The 17673-nt window shown below is 38.2% G+C and overlaps 1 protein-coding gene across 1 annotated transcript in view; it reads left to right on the top strand.

Annotated features, from left to right (window-relative positions):
• Nucleotides 1-1507: 1507 nt before the first annotated feature.
• heatr5a (HEAT repeat containing 5a) overlaps nt 1508-17673 on the top strand; it is a 28332-nt gene continuing 12166 nt past the window's right edge. The window contains exons 1-22 of the mRNA XM_081347712.1: nt 1508-1733; nt 3596-3795; nt 4069-4280; nt 4398-4506; nt 5802-5951; nt 6706-6877; nt 7109-7266; nt 7557-7806; nt 7897-8046; nt 9162-9412; nt 12130-12241; nt 12369-12521; nt 12744-12843; nt 12991-13100; nt 13506-13669; nt 13780-13943; nt 15421-15526; nt 15622-15812; nt 15908-16067; nt 16210-16399; nt 16501-16670; nt 17123-17149. Coding sequence (XP_081203838.1) covers nt 3670-3795; nt 4069-4280; nt 4398-4506; nt 5802-5951; nt 6706-6877; nt 7109-7266; nt 7557-7806; nt 7897-8046; nt 9162-9412; nt 12130-12241; nt 12369-12521; nt 12744-12843; nt 12991-13100; nt 13506-13669; nt 13780-13943; nt 15421-15526; nt 15622-15812; nt 15908-16067; nt 16210-16399; nt 16501-16670; nt 17123-17149 — 3225 coding nt within the window. The 5' untranslated portion in view covers nt 1508-1733; nt 3596-3669. The remainder of the gene's footprint in view (nt 1734-3595; nt 3796-4068; nt 4281-4397; nt 4507-5801; nt 5952-6705; nt 6878-7108; nt 7267-7556; nt 7807-7896; nt 8047-9161; nt 9413-12129; nt 12242-12368; nt 12522-12743; nt 12844-12990; nt 13101-13505; nt 13670-13779; nt 13944-15420; nt 15527-15621; nt 15813-15907; nt 16068-16209; nt 16400-16500; nt 16671-17122; nt 17150-17673) is intronic.

The following is a 17673-nucleotide window of genomic DNA, read 5'->3' as shown; positions in this document are numbered from 1 at the left end:
GTATGGCTCGACGGCACGAAGGAATTCACCAAAAGTCGCATTAATGATAAGTAGTATTAAAGTCACTTTATTTAGTCTACTATGTATATTAATACACCGTTTACCATTTGATCAAACTATCATAGTTTATGAAATGAAGCCCAGGCCTATTATGTGAAGTGTAGGCGGACAACAACAGGCGAAATGGTGACGTGAAAGGTATGATTGAATATTGAAATGATATTTATGCAGCAGTAGTATAATAGTACAGTAACCTACTACTGGTCAAAAAATTTGGACACATTACTATTTTTATGTCTTTTTTTAAAAAAAAAAAGAAGTCTCTTATGCGCATCAAGCCTGCATTTATTTGATGAAAAATACAGAAAAATATTATTACAATTTAAAATAATGGTTTTCTATTTTAATATACTTTAAACATATCGTTTATTTCTGTAATGCATATGGATTTTCAACAGCCATAACTCAGTCTTCAGTGTCACATGATTTTTCAGAAATCATAATTTGCTGATTTATTATCAATGTTAGAAACAGGGTTTTTTTTTTTTACCTGTGATACTTTTTTTCAGGATTCATTGATGAATAAAAAGTTAAAAAGAACAGTATTAATTAAAATAGAAATTCTTTTATAAGTCGTTTACTGTCACTCTTGATCAATTTAGCAACATCCTTGCTGAATAAAAGTAGCCTAATAAGTTCTTAAAAGAAAGAAAGAAAGAATATTACTGACCCCAAACTTTTGAACGGTAGTGTAGCCTATATTGGTACAAAATATTTCTATTTTAAATAAATTGTTCTTTAACTCCGAATCCTGAAAAAAGTATCAAAGAAGTATATTATAATAGAAAATTATTTCAAATTGTAGTAATATTTCACAATTTTACATTTTTTTTCTGTATTTTAGATCAAATAAATGCAGCCTTGATGAGCATAAAGGGCTTCTTTCAAAAACATTAAAAATAGTAGTGTCCAAACTTTTGGCCGGTTATATGCCCCTTTTTTACATTTGAGCCCCTGCCCCTGAGGAACTCTCTGAACGTCCCTGCTACTGCTGCTTTAGAAATGCTATGTTAAAGGATATTGACAATCAACTCATTTATAGTTTTTTCTCCTTCTACTTGAAGTACACTTATTTCAATTTAAGTTTCCTCGCACCAAAAAGGTTTACATAATCTTGTAGGCTACCATGCTCTCTCTGACCTGTAGAATAAATGTGAAAAAGCTGTTCATGCTACTGTACTTAAGGTCTCCATGTAAATGACCTCTTGTAATCGGCAAATCTTGCATACAAAGTGAATGTATCGCAGGTTCCTGTTTATATAGGTAGTTATAGCCTACTGTAATGTCCATAAATGCTGTGTTGGTAGGCGGCTATATGGCCAAAATGCTAAACAAAAATGTATTGTGTAATGCATACAAACTGTAAAGGTAGGCAGGTATAATAGTGCACAGTATAAGTATATTCTAGGTAGGCAGCTATTAAAGCCAAAAATGTAGTCTAGGATGAACGCAATGAAGGTTTTAGACAGCTGGTTTGAATAACGGCAGTAGTGTATTGTCCCTCTAGCGGTTAGTCACGTTCATGTTCTCTAACGTGGCTGCGCTTCACAGTTTGACTCGCACTTTCATGCAAGCAGATGTCTTTGAGGAATTACACACATACAGTCGACTTCAACAAGGATATACCTCTCTCACTGTCGTCCCCCTGACAATACAGTTGATGGGTTTAGCAGGTAATACACAATTTCCTTGTGATATTTTCATTTTAAAGACAGTAAATCGCTGCTTTTGAAGATTTATCCCGCTAGCATGTCAGAGAATTGGTTAGCATTGGATATAGCTAGCGTTAGGCTAAAAATACCTAAACAATACCTAAAATCACTGACAACCAAATGTCCGTTTTAGTTTGTGTTTTATGTTTAGCTAAAAATAAATGTTAACTTAGAGGTTAACTATCTTTGTGTGAAGTTGGCAGCAAATCGGGTTAGCCAGAGTGTTTATTTAGCCTGGAGTCATTATCTGTTCTGCATCACACACACACACACCATAAAGACTTATTTTTGAAAATGTATGTTTTTATTTATCCAGCGCTTAAACAGATAGTTGGATTTTTACCAAAAAGCTACTGGTTGATACAGTAGCATATAACATTAAACACTTTCATAATCATCAGATTTCTAATGATGCACATTGAAACTGAATATAACAAACCAAATTCACACAAGTTAAATGCTACTTCCTTGCAGCTTAATAAACCTGTAAGAAAAGAATGGGGTCTCCCTCCAGTCTGACTCATCATGGACGAACCCAGCAAACCTCAAATAATTTCACCACCCCTTCCTTTTTGTTCCCCTTACAGGCTTTTTGATGTCTGCATCCCACCCTTCCTAATCTGGTTTAAAAGTTACAATTCATTTAAGGTTTTCTTTCTTAGTCATTTTAGTTAGGCTACATGGTCTGCTGGTTTCTCTCCAGACTGCGCAGACGCCGTGGACATAATGCATAATTCATAGCTAACATATACGTTTACAAGGTACCGGAAGAAGGGACGTGCCAAGCATAATAAACCCTTTTATAAACTGCAATGTTTACAGACTTTATGCATTGAAATTAAATGTAGAAGTTATGAAACAGGACATGTAGAAGTTATGAAACAGGACATGTAGAAAAGTCTTTATCAGTAAAACAGACATGCAGAGTCATATTAGTTGCATCAGTTTCTAATTACAACACCTTTTCTGAATCTGTTGTAACTAACTTTTAAATGCCACAAACTCCCAAATATGACCATCCCCATGCGAGGGACCCCCATTAAAATGTAAAAGTCAGCCATATATTGTTATTAATAAAGACCTAATCTATACTGTCATTAATATTGTAACTAGGCCTATGTGTAAAAAAAATATTGGAAAGTATTTAGTTTCTACTCACCATACTGTACTGGGTTATTATATGTAACTAAAACAGTAACACTACGGTCAACCTACTATAATGTTAAGCACATTACTAAGAATGAACAATACTTCTACATCATTTATTGACCTTGGTTAATGTTCATTTCAACATTTACTAATAGGCTTCATTGTGGAAATCAAATGTTATATCTGTTAACATTAGTTAATACACTGTGAACTAACATGAACAAACAATGTACAGCTGGAGTTTTATTAACTGACATTAACAAAGATTAATAAATACTATAACAAATGTATTGCTCATTGTTAGTTCAAATTATTCAGTTCAATTATTCTCCCCCGGTTTCACGGACATAGGTTTAAGCCTATTCCTGGACTAATGGACTACTGGACGAATATGTCAGTGCCAGTGTTTTGTCTCAAGATGCACATCAGTGATGTTTTTTTGTAAGGCTATTTTATGAAAAGCTACATAGATGTCCTATTTAATCGAAGGCCTAATCCTGCTTAATCTAAGCCCTGTCTGTAAAACCAGGCCTATATGTTTTGTTTAAGCTTACTTTAATTAATTATTTATTTCTTACATTTTTACACACTTTTTCTGTAAACTTTTCCACGCACCCCTTAGAACTCCCCCCCCAGTTTGAAACCCCCTTGTGTAAACGTCTGGTTTATTTCAGGGTGGATGGAGGTGTCCCGAAGTTGAGGGGCACTGCATTCGGGGTCTCAACTGAAAAGTCTGAGAGACAGAAAGATGGAGCAGGCTCATAGTTTACTGCTGAACGAGGAAGCCTGCAGTCAGCTACGGGAGCCCCAGAGGGCCGAGTTTGTCTTTGAGTGGCTGCGTTTCCTCAAGAAACTACTCCCTGTTACAGACCGGGTGAGTTGAGAGCGCTGACAATAAGCTCTCTGTTTGAGAAGAAACGCTTCTGTCTCTCTCTCTCTCTCTCTCTCTCTCCCTCTCAAACAGAAACACAAGCAAGCCTCTCTGAACAGACTCTCTGATTATTTGTCTGCCTTTCCACTGGCTGTCTCTTAGCCTGGAATGGACTAGTGATGTGTCTGTCTGTTTCTTACTGGTGAAGTGCCAAGGAAATGCAATTAAAGAGCTGCGCTCAACTAAACAATATGTTGGTGTCTATTTGTGTGGCAGGCCGATGTAAAACAGACCCAGAAGCGCCTGGTGGAGCAGCTGACGACGGTACTGACGAGTTCCCCGGGTCCTCCGACACGCTTGCTGCTGGGACAGTGTCTGGCGCTGGTGTACCGAGTGGGCGACTCCCTCATGTCCAGCCTCACTGTGGACCGCTGCAATGACATCATCCGCAGCAAGGATGACTCGCCCAGCTTCCTGCCTACACGACTGTGAGTGTAATAAATCTGGACCCTACATGTGCGCGTCACGCACACCCAACCGCCTGCACTGCAGATGGGCCTCCGCTTGATTCCCTGCCAGTGCGCTTACTTATTTCTCCCCTATAGGGCAGCTGTGGCCTGTTTGGGTGCGCTGTATGAGCAGCTGGGCCGACTTCTCATCAACTCGTTTAAAGAGACCGTGGCAAACCTTCTGAAAGCCATGAAGAGCGCAGAGGTACGTGTGACACGGTGCACAACAGTATGTGATTTACTGTTCAGCTTGACTGCAAAAGATAAAGCTTTCCTGTGACCAAAAGTTTGAAGACCAAACTAGTTATTTTGGGTGTTTTGAATCATCACAGACACATTCTTTTTATTTTGATCATCACAAAATGACCCGAGAGGGCGGGTCAACCTATGAGATCACAGCAATAGCAAACTACAACCATCAAATCAATTCCTGATGAACAAAATCGATTCCTGCCTTGTCTGTGAAATTTTAAGATTATAATTAATTAAATAAGAAATACATAAGAAAAAAAAGATAAAAATAATCATATTAAGAGACTGTTGCTTTGGCAACTAACTAAAATGCTTTTTTATTTTTATTTAATTTTAGCTAAAGAAAAGATGATCGAAGAAAAGACAATCACAACTTCCATTTCATGTCGACTATAATGCTTTTGAAAGAAGTCTCACCAAGGCTGCATTTTCTGATCAAAAATACAGTAATAACTGTAATATCGTAAAATAATATTGCACTTTAAAATAAGTTTTCTAGTTTAATCTATATTAAAATGCAATTTATTCATGTGATTGCAAAGCTGAATTGTCAGCATCGTTCCTCCAGTCTTCAGTGTCACTTGATCCTGCAGAAATCATTCTAATATACTTATTTGCTGCCCAAGAAACATCTCTAAATTGTTAAAAACTGTTGTTTTACTTAATAATTTAGTGAAAATTGTGATACTTTTTTTCAGGATTCTTTGATGAACAGAGAGTTTTTATTTAATTTATTTTAATTATTTGCAACAATATAAAAATCTTTACTGTCTTTTTTGATCAATTTAATGCATCCAAGGCAAGCTGAATGAAAGTTTTAATTTCAGTTAAAATATCTTACTGACCCCAAACGTTTAAACGGTAGTGTATATTTAATGGTGTTTTTAAAGGCAATCATTACTGTTGCTCATACTAAAGGTTCAAATTTGAATAAACCCCTCATCTTAAGTATTAAACTTAAGTGTGCACGGTTATCTTGAATTTATTTTGCTTATTTCTAAGCTTCCTGCCAGATTATAAATCGGCCAAAAAACCTCATAGACTTATATTGAGTCATATTTGGAAACCAGAATATCACAGAGAACCTAGATGTGGGTGCTTTTGACTTGGGCCTGTAAGAGCCACCTAGAAACCTAGTTTAATTTCCGTGATGGTTCTGTGGGTGTTATATATAGAAAATATGATGGAGATATTATTTATGGTATTGTGTTTGTGTAATGTTGAGTGTTTGTGTGTTAATGTGTCCAGTCTCAGGGCCGCTGTGAGATCATGTTGTGTATTGAGAGGATCCTGAGGGGTTTAGGTGTGAGTGCCGTATCTTGTCACAGAGACATCTATAAAACTGCCCGCACATGTCTTACTGATCGCTCCATGGCTGTGCGCTGTGCGGCCGCAAAGGTAATGAACACTCAACCACATGCCTCAGTTACTAATCATGTCTGTTTGACAAACACACACACATTACTTATTGACAGAAAAAGAGTCACGGTCATAGCTGACTGAAGGATAATGTACATTTTGTTCTTTTTGAGAAGATGTTTGTTTCAGACATAATTCAGTTTATAATATTATTTTTACTGCTCAATATCTATAAAATATTAGAAAAAAATGTGATTCCTATTATGCTATTGTAGTAATTCCAATTTCTATTTATTAAAAAATATGATCATATTAATATAATTTATTCAGTTATTCCAAACAAAGGCAAATTTGAAAAAGGTTTATTGTTTTTGTCCTAGTCTTCCCAGAATCACTATCAAGTTATGAAGTGCATTATTATTATCATAATTATTATTTTATTTTTTTGTTTTGGTATTTGTCTTTTGGAGTGTGGTGTGTCTTGGTAGTGATGATGGTTCTTCACTTTTGTTCTCATCTTAACGTCTGATATATTTCATTATATTGCTATTTTATAGTCTGTTCTAGGCCTATGGGTTTTAAATTTTACTTTTACTGTAAATGGATGTTGTGCATTTTATATGGTTGGAAAAACTCGGAAATCAATTTCTCTGCACTAATATTGCACTAATATTAATTTCTATAATAATAACTTTCATGTTTTTGGCAGTTTATGTTTTGGTTTCAGTTTTTGTCCCAGTTTGCCCAGAATTGCTTTCAAATTGTGATGTGAATTATTTATTTATTTTTGTAGTGTCTTCTGGAGCTCCAGCGAGAGGCTGTCTTCATGTGGTCCTCAGAGCTGGAGAATGTGGCCACTCTTTGTTACCGAGCCTTCGAGGGCTCAAACTATGATGTCCGAGTCAGTATCTCAAAACTGCTTGGCACTTTATTAGCGTCGGCACTGGAGCCCAGACAGGTCATAGGTGGGTGGATTTTATTCAGTTATGTCAGTGACATCCTCAGAGGACACTGAACTGAGCATTTGCCAATGGAGTTTGTGAAAACCCTGACCTTCCATCCTGTCCTCTGTCTCCCACATACTGCTTAACTTTTTTCTAAATGTAACACTCATCTTTCTATCATTTATCCCCTAACACTCTCACACTTCTCTTTGGTTCATTCTTCCTCCTCTGTTCCCATGGCTCTGCTCTCAGCTCCAAGGCCAGGCTCCAAGCGCAACTCCCTGCAGGAGGTGATGGAGCTGCTGAGTTCTGGTTTCCTGCGGGGTGGAGCCGGCTTCCTGCGGGCCAGTGGAGACATGTTGAAAGGAACCAGCTCAGTCAGCAGAGACGTGCGCGTGGGCATCACACAGGTCGCTCACACTCCTACAGCCCTTCCCTTGTGATCAGAATGTTTGTGTTTTGAGTCACAGCATGACTGGCTTTATGTCTAGGGTACAAAAAGAACAAATGAAGGTTAAATAACATAATAAAAACAGAAATGTTCTCCCTTTATTTATGTGTCAATTATTCACAAGTTCACAAAAAGCTAATCTACATAGAAGAAATAATCAAATACAGTTTTTTTTTATTGATTTATTTTGCTTTCATTTTGCTTTTGCTTTTTTTTACATGAATACGACCTGTTCTCTCTCTTAAACAGACATGCGTGGTGTTTGTGTCTATTCTGGGTGGTGCGTGGCTGGAGGCAAACGTCTCCTGTCTTCTTTCTCTTCTCATGGAGTGGGTATCTCACACAAGGGCGACACAATACCCAACGGATGCTGTCTCCTGCCGCTGCTGTGTCTCCTTCATACTGCGGGCCACTCTTGGCACTTTGCTGGGGGAGAAGGCCCAAATCGCAGCTGCCAAGGAGATCTGTCAAATTATCAGCAAACAGAAGAGGGTTATGGGTAAGAGACTAGGCCAAATATTTAGGTCACATTGGAATGGATATTGAGTTGTAATGTCTTAAATGTACCCTGTGCTACTGTGAGATGCAGTTCTTCATGAGGGGAACATGGAGACACGTGTGAGCCCTGCGGATGTTGCAGCTAGTCAGCATATCCTGGTGTGCACCCTCCTGGAGCTGGGCAGTCTGCTGCAGGACCTGGGCTCCACTGCTGCCCCACTGCTGCAGGACACCAGCATAGGTTTGTCACGCATAATTGACCAACAAACTCTGGGCACCCCATCAAAACCTTTCTATGGGAGAAAGTGATAAAAATGCTCCAAATATTTAAAATGTTATAAAGATAAAAATCCCTAAATACATACTTGAGTTTGTTTATTTACACTACTGTTTAAAAGTTTTGGGTAAGAGGTTTTTTTTAAGAGATTATTAATTATATTCAGCAAGGATGCATTAAATTGCTCAAACAGTAAAGACATTTTATTATTTAAAATAAATAAATAAATGCTGTTCTTTTGAAGCTTCTATCCATCAAAGAATCCTTAAAAACAATGTTTCCACACTGTTTCCACAAAAATATTAACAACTGCTGTTTTCAACATTGAAAATAATAAGAAATATTACTTGAGCTCCAAATCAGCATTTTAGAATGATTTCTGAAGAATCATGCGACACTGAAGACTGGCTGCTGAGCTTTGCTTTTACAGAAATAAATTACATTTTAATTATAATAATGATATGAGCGTTTTTACTGCATGTTTGATATAAATAATTTGAAATAAATTCAGCCTTGGTGAGCATGTTTTATTTTTTATATTGCTATTTTTTAATTCTGTTCAAGCCTATGAGTTTATAGTATTGGATGTAAATGGACATGATGTTTTGTGCTTTATATGGCTTGAAAAACTGGCCTTATGAAGAAAAAAAAAAACTCGAAAATCAATTCCAGGGGACATGATATTGCTCAGAAATTAAATTAATTTCAAATAGATATAATATTTTTGTATGCGCATTATCCTGCTCCTAATGTTGTGATGCTTTGTGGATCATATACTGGAGTTGAGTCACCGTACCAAGGATCAAACTGTCTGAAAGGAATGTTTTTCAAGATAGTGTGTAGAGCTGCATTTCTAGATTGTGTGTGAGTGTGTTTGCTCTTTAATGAATATGTCATAGGCCAGGATGAAGGAGTGAGCCGAAAAAGTGCCTGCAGCAGATTTAACACATTCATCCTGCTTCAGAGACACTAGCTTTTTATAAGAATTCCAGAAAGAGCTCAAAGTGGCATCTGTGATGGCTTGAACTTTAGTAAAACTGTGAGTTCAATTGTTTCTTTGTTGTTGTCTTTTGTGACAGGAATGTTGGACACCGTGATCTCTTTTCTTCTTCACCCCAGCGCATCTGCTCGTCTGGCCGCCGCCTGGTGCCTGCGGTGTGTTGCCGTAGGGATGCCTGCTCTAGTGGCGGTGTTGCTAGATCGCTGCACAGAGAGGCTGAATGCCCTGAAGTCATGCCCTGAGTCCGTGGCAGGGTACAGTGCTGCCATCGCAGCTCTGCTGGGAGCGGTACAGCTTTGTCCGCTAGGAATATCACACTCTAAGGGCAAGGTATGAATAAGATTTGTGTCCTATGCCTCCTTTTTAAAGCACACAGAGAGTTTTAAATGTGTTTGGTTCTGTTTGTGCTATGTCACAAGATTTGCTTAAGGGTTGTTCATACTGAGTCTCTACTGTTGCCTGCTAGAAGGCATTTCGGCGAAAAAGCAGTTTTCAGTTAGGCGCCGGATCACTGTCTACAGTAGACTCCCTTTGGTAGTTTCCACACATCATCACTGCTCACTTTAATGAAGTTGAGCTCATGAAGTTGCTGTCTAAACATTAAGAAATTAAAGTCCCCCTGTGGTGAAAATCAAGTTTTTAATGTTGTTTATGTGGTGTTTTAAACATGCTTTAAAACAAACCATGTGCAAATTCAAGTCAACACCATTGCTGAGGATTTTCTCTTTTAAGACTGCAGTCTCAAAAACACGGTTTGAAATCGCTGGTGTTTCTTACGTCACAAACCACCTTGTAACCAATCACATCAACATGCTGGTGGGCTTTAGCATATCATTACTATGCTCTGAAGTTGGGAAGTGTCAAGAGAAACCAGGTTATCCCAGTATTTTTCTGTTGATATGAAAAATCTGGTAGATTTAACAATATAGCAGGTGTATGATGTATATTTCGATGTTATGATGAGCTATATGCCTTTCTCCACTGATGTTCTGAGTTGTTCAAAGCATTTCTAAAGATGCTGATTTTTAGAAGACAGCTGTCTGGCTCTGAGATGGTGAACGGAAACATGGTTTGTGTAACGTTAGCCACACATTATTTCAACATAGTCAAGAAAAAGGCTAATCATATGAATTACTGTTATGCGTCCGACAAGTGATACCATTGTGCAGCGTTTACCTCAGTAAGTTGGCCGAGTAAATCTGTGAGCTGGCGTGAGTGAAGACGAGGCTAATTAGCATATTCATGGTTCCGTGTATACTAATTGAAAGGGTTAGTTCATCCCAAAATTAAAATTTTGTCATTAATTACCCTCATGTCGTTCCAAACCCGTAAGACATTCGTTCATCTTTGGAACTCAAATGAAGATGTTTTTGACTAAATCCGAGAGCTTTCTGACCCCTCCATAGACAGCAACGCAATGACCACTTTCAAGGTCCAGAAACGTATTTCAACCTTAATGTTATGAAGCAAAGTTATTTGCACACAAAAAGTATTCTCATCGCTATTACACTAACGTCACTATTTAACGATGTGTTTACTACCTTCAAAATAATTTAAATATGTCATTTTGGTGATCAAAGATGAGTTTTAAAATATACAGTTATTGACTATTGGGGACTTTAAGAACTTTGGGTTGCTGCAAAATTGCTTCCTTGAGGCAGCTGTGGGAATTGCATCCCACAAAAAGCTAAATCTTAAAGCGATAATTTGCCCAAAAATTTTTATTCTGTCATTTACTCACTCTCATGCTGTTCCATTATCATCTTTTGTTTTTTACAAAAGAAAGAAAGTCATACAGGTTAGACATGAAGTGAGGCTGAGTAAATAACCACAACGTTTTCATTCCAGGGTGAACTATCTTCGGGCATTTCTGACCGGAAAATTTTCTGTTTTTAATTTTTTTAAATCACAGCTTTATCAGAATGGTACGAAACTTGTGACTTTTATGGCATTTGGAATGTGAACACACAAAAACAATTGAGGGCATGATTCGAGCAGGCTAAGTGGTTGTAAAAAAAAATAGTCACACTTGTGCTCTTCGGTCAAAAATGACCGACCATAGGAAATTAATGGGAAATCGAAAAAAACACAAATTCTCTACAAATCGGCCATGATGCAGGAAAAAAAAGTGCTCAGCAATGAAGGGGTGAAACTCTAAAACATTAATAGTGCAAAACAAGACCCACTGTCAAAACAGACAAATAACAAAACAGACCCATTTTGTTACGTGTAACAAAATGCTTTCTATGTATTCAGGTTTGACTGTAGTAACAATAATGCAAAAACATGTACACTTCACATCAAAATTTTGTTTTTTTTTAGTAAGTAATTTTGTCCATAAACAACTAGAGAATTCATAAGTCTCTCCATAGAGAGCTATGTAGGCATCTAGTGGTAACACCATGAAATTACATGTTTTATTTTATTTTCTCTCAACAGATGATTTTGATTTTGATTTAAGAATTTGAGATAAGAATTTGATTCAAAAGGCTTAGTCTCTATATTAATCTGAAATACTGAATTAATTGAAAAAAGATTTATTTTCAATGGCAAATATTAACCATAATTATTGAATAAATATTAAGTACCATCAAATCCTCTCAATATAAAAGAAAAAAATATATTATTGATCAAAAAATATATTACATTAGTTTTACTGGGGTGGAGGAAGTTTCATTTTCAGGTGCCCAGTCACTTCTGACCGCGAAGATAACAAGTGTGACTTCCAAATAAGGAGTACCAGAGAGGGTAAAAGAGCTTTATTCCCTCACTTGAAATTCACACACACACACACACACACACACACACACACACACACACACACACACACACACACACACACACACACACACACACACACACACACACACACAAAAGAGAAATAATGAGGCTTGTGAAGATTTTGTTTTTCAAGTCTTTTTCTTTTTTTCCCACTTATTCACTGTACATGAATTTTTCAAATTCACTGTACGTGTTATTGGTATCATATCTGGATATTATTGTTCATTTATGATCAAGATTTACTGATTCTGATGGACTGGTTGCAGGTGGTGATGAACTTGGCAGAAGATCTGCTGCGCTCTGCAGCTCAGAACAGCAGAATCTCCATCCAACGCACTCATGGAGGCTGGCTGCTGCTCAGTGCCCTCTCGACACTGGGTATGAATCAATATACTGCTTTATGATCTTCAATATGCCCACATTGACAAGATGTGCCTATATTGTAACAGCTGATGTGATTGAGTTTTTAACATCCTTTTTGTTATTTCTGATATTTTCATTCAAGGTCCCACTGTGATGGAGCATCACTTGCCTCGATTGCTGTTGCTATGGAAATGTGCCTTTCCGCTGTCTTTGAAGGACGTGGAGAACGAGCTGCGGCGTGGAGACTCCTTCACCTGGCAGGTGACCTTGGAGGGACGTGCAGGAGTTCTGTGCGGTGAGGGTCTTTTATGAATCTCAAAGGCTACTCACTTATGTCTCTCCCTTTCTCTCAGTGAAAATAAGCTCTTTTTCTCATGCACCAACCCATCTGCTGATCTGTTCCCTTAACATCACAGTAAAAAAACTACTTTGTTGGAAGTTCTTTGCCATTGACTGCAGATAGAAATAAACATTTGTCAGGAAATTTGGTCTTCATAGCTTGTCATCTCTCCTGTAGCAATGAAGAGTCTGGTGGTGCACTGCAAAGACCTTCTCACCGATGATGTTATCAGTCGTTTGCTTCCTCTCTTGTCCTGTGCGGTGACCCTGCTCACTCAGTGAGTGGATCTTGGTTGCTTAAAATGAAAACAGCACCATGAAGTTATAAATACCTTTTTTAAAGAAGACTGTAAAATGCAGATGTAATGTGGACAGGATGTTAAATAACATCTAATAAAAAATTTGTCCCTATCCTCTCTTTTTAGCCTGCCTTCTATCGTTAAATCCTATGGCAACCAGATAAAAAATGCAGCCACTGTCTTTAGATTGAGAGTGTATGAGATCCTCACATTGCTACAACCTAAAACATACGAAGGTAAGCACAATCTTGATCATGTGCTGATGTTTTATAAATTATATTTCTATTCTGGAATACTTGATTCTGATTGTTTAAGTTATTGTCCTATGTCTCTCATAACACTCTGTAGTCTTCTCCTCACAAAATAAAATAATTTGAACTCAAATGTCTATTTATTTATTTGGTTAATTTTGATAATTTTGATAACGTACAGTAATCTGGAAAAAAAAAAAACCTTAATTAAAACAATGAGCTTAATTCAAATAACGAAGTTAGATTTTTTGCTAAAAGCACAAAGAAAAAAGTTCTCAGCTAAGATCATGATTCTTCCAAAACCCCCCACCCCCAATGACTGAAATTGGACGATTTGATTGCCCAAATATGTATTTCTTTGTTTATTATGGTTTGATTGTGTTGGCTCAGAGAGCTTTGGCATAGTGCTGAAGCAGCTGCTGAATGATCTGACCGGGCCAGAAATTACAGCATGTGCCGAGTTGAACCTGCTGCCCTCACTGTGCTGCAGCCAAGACCTGGCACTGCTGGGCCCTGGACTGCAGGATGTGGATCAGCACTACATAGAGGAACAGGTCAGAGCACAGTCTAATCATCTAGGAAATAGCCTTGTTAACATGCAATCAAAGTAATTAATTGATTTCCTAGAACAGCGCATTGCATTGTATTGTCTGTCTGTTTAAAGCTCCGTGGAGGTGGTTCAGGAGGTGGGACGTTAGAACACGACCCATTTACCATCTTTGAGAAAGCCCAGGAGGTTCCTACCCCCCTCCCTCCAGCCTCCGCTCTAACGGCAGCAGCTGTCCAGCTGTTTGGTGTGATTTTCCCTCACTTGGGCATCCAGCAGAGGTACGTCCACCATCACCACAGATGCTGCTTTTTGTATGCTGTTGCTGTTTGGTTTGAGTACTTTTAGTTTAGTTGATTTGAAAGGGTCTCGATGTTGCATTGACATTTCAACACATCAGTTAATTCAGTTACTTTATATAGGACATTAATGCTAGCAATACATGTAATGCTTCACGTGGGCAAATAAACAGGTAACGCTGATGAATAGAACAGCAAATCTTTAGATAAAATTTACTAAATTAATTTGCTCAGCTCCTTTACTAATTGCACATTCCACTATGTAAATTATTTAAATATTTTGTTTTATGTTACATTCACTTGAATCTGGATATACAAATGTTAACCAGCATTACCATTTAAAGTTATTCAGATTGTTAGAAGTAACTGATACTGTTACTGATAGCAAATTGTGGGAAGTGGCTTTAATGAGATTCAGAGGCTTTTTGAAGCAGCATAGCCAAATTTACATCCAGACATCTGCATGTATTTGCATAATTGGGGGCTATTCTGGCCATGTGCAATGCATTAAACATGGCAGTGGAGAGAAAATGATACTGATCATAAGGGGCCATCAGTCCTCCTGCAATGCATCTTTCATCCCACTAGCAGCTTGTCTCTAGATTATTTATTTAATGTTTTTATGGGGTGTGTTGTTGTTGTTTTGTTTTCTTTAGAAGCAGAACAAAGACAAAACGTCTCTAGAATTGGGATGTCTACAGTTTTCCCAGAAGATCTATTTAAGTGTTCAAGAGCATTTTTAGAAAACAACAGCCTTTGGTTCTGGAACTCTCGGCATTTAAGCTGTTAAATATAAACTTTACTCAACTAATAATATTTTGAAATACAGTGGATAGATGTTTGACTAAAATATTATATCACAGTATGATTTTATCATAGTAACATCATCAGTATCACAACTTCACAATATTATTTTGATGGATTTTCAGTGAAAAAAAAATAGGTTTAGATTTTATAGACCACGTGGTCACGTCAATTAAATGCTTAATTCACTTGATTTAAGTATTGAATTCACTTGATTATTTAAAAAAGGCATTGGCATATGGTTTGTAAAATATAAACCCATTTTTATTTTCACTTGATTATTTTCTTTTAATTTTGGCCTTTGTGGATGATTATGCATAAAAATGAATAAGCCTCACATCAGTGCAAAGTTTAGGCATCACAACATTATAATGCACAGTATGGATATTTAATTTGAGATTGTTTAACAATGTTATGAACAGTATTATTAGTGTTTTTAGAGGTTAATTTTACATTTGCCATCTTCTCTTAAAGTGAATTAAATAATGGTGGAAAATAAGCATTAACAATTCAATATTGAATATGTTGGCCTATATAAAATTCATAATATTGTCTGATAACCGATATGGTACACATGACACGTCATGCATCCCTTGTGAAAATAAGATATTACAGTAGCCATACACTACAATATTTGCTGTTTTCCCTATCTCAGGGCTCAGATCCTGGAGCAGTTCTGTGAGTTTGTGCGACAACTTAAAGGAGCCCGGCAGCAGACAGTTCAAATTCATGTAGCTGCTGCTGTTTGCTGCACTTTGAAGGTAAGAAGCTTTTTAAACAGTTTGAAACCTGTGCATTCATACCATATAAAGCAGCTTTGTTTTTCTCTCCCCCTCCTTCCGTTTTTGCCGTGTAGTGTTTGGCATCAAGTAGGAGGGAATTGGGTCCAGAAGAGGTTCAAAGACCAGCGCTATCTCTCCTATTGGGAGCGCTAGAGGGCTCGAATCCTCTGTTGCGCTGCATGGCTGCAGAGGGTTTAGCGAGGCTGGTGCAAGTTCTTAATGACCCCAGCATCACCGTTTCCATCACTCTCATGAGCTTTGACAAGTGAGTTTATGCCAAGATCATAAAAAATATATATATGTATGTATGTATATATATATGAATGTAATATATCTGAAATGAATGTAAATGGTTTTCAGACTGAAGACTGCGAGGGATGCCATCACGCGCACAGGTCATGCTTTGGCCCTTGGGACTGTGTACCGTTACCTGAGTGGGATTAGTTCCCCTCAATACATCAGTGCCTGCGTTGGGGTCCTCTTCACCCTGTCCCAAGACAGCACCTCACCTGAAGTGCAGGTACACGTCACCTGACCACATGACTGTTTATACTCCGTTTATTAATATAGGAAGTCTAACCAGGACTGCGACGGTGTGCTTTCTTATAAAGAGGGTTGTCAGGAAGTTCATGCATTGATCTCTCAGTGAATTATATGTGCAGATGTGGGCTCTCCACGCTCTGTCCATGGTGGTGGATCTTGCAGGGCCTCTGTACCACAGCCATCTGGAGGCCAGCTTCACTCTGGTGCTACGATTGCTCCTCTCAACTCCACACACACACACGGAGGTGCAGCAAAGTCTGGGCCGCTGCCTTAATGCCCTCATCACCTCCATGGGGCCTGATCTGCAAGGTGCACTCACTTATTTTCCCATAAACTCTCTCACACATAGTCATCATGTAGGTGAGACCTTTACAGACCTTTACAGGTTATTTAATGCAAACTGTCCCCAGGTGAGGGTGCTGGTGTGTGTGCGGTGAGGACCTCCTGTTTGGTGGGCTGTGCTGTGATGCAGGACAGTCAGGACTGTCTGGTCCAGGCTCAGGCCATTTCCTGCCTCCAGCAGCTTCACATGTTTGCGCCACGCTTCGTCAATCTGGCCAGCCTGGTGCCCAGCCTCTGCGTACGTGAACAATGCACTTAACACACACAGTCATACTGAACAACTGACATCTCACTGCTTTCAGTTTCAGATAAATTGACATTTTCATTCAAGATTATGAAAGATGTTTTGTTATGAGACTAACAATGAATTATGCACACAACCAAGGACTGATAGTCATATGTTTCATGTTGTCATGTTTAGTTATTACATTGTTTATATAGGGTTAAAGTACAAGGAAAACCAATATATTATCATCGTTATTATTAAATAACAGTCACAAAAGTCTTATATGACCAGTGGCTTACATGCTCCAAAAAAGTTGTCTTATTCTCATCATAGATTCTTCACATTAATTTATTTTACATTACGTAGAATAAAAAATGAATGTCATTGGAATAAAGGTGAGTGTACACGGGCATGGCTTTGCCCTCATCTGTAGTGACAGTACTGTTTTCTGTTCCCTCGTACAGGAGATCTTATTGGATTATTCTGTGTTGGTAGGTTTTGTCTAGCTCTCTGCTGTCAGGCCACTTTATGCTCTTTCCTTTGTTTGCGCCTCATATTCCTTTACTTGTGTCTTTCCCTATAATTATGCTCTGTTGTCGTCCTCTCATTTCCCAGTGTGAAACTAACTCAAGCAGGATCTGGTTTTGAGCATGAGCAGACAGTGTCAATGCCTCTAACTGCAGGGTTAATGCCAAGGATTAGATTTGCTTGGCTTGGTCCTTTCAGTAAAGGCTTCTAACACTGACCACCCACACAGTGCACATGACATTCACATCCACAGCTGTGGCCTTATGCCAATTCAAGCTATTAGCTTTATTACTGTGAGAGCTCTCTCTCTCTCTCTCTCTCTCTCTCTCTCTCTCTCTCTCTCTCTCTCTCTCTCTCTCTCTCTCTCTCTCTCTCTCTCTCTCTCTCTCTCTCTCTCTCTCTCTCTCTCTCTCTCTCTCTCTCTCTCTCTCTCTCTCTCTCTCTCTCTCTCTCTCTCTCTCTCTCTCTCTCTCTCTCTCTCTCTCTC

This window comes from Scardinius erythrophthalmus, assembly GCF_964197995.2.
Source record: "Scardinius erythrophthalmus genome assembly, chromosome: 19".
Lineage (NCBI taxonomy): Eukaryota > Metazoa > Chordata > Actinopteri > Cypriniformes > Leuciscidae > Scardinius > Scardinius erythrophthalmus.
Note: the sequence above shows the minus strand (reverse complement) of the source record. Positions and strands in the feature narration are given on the sequence as shown.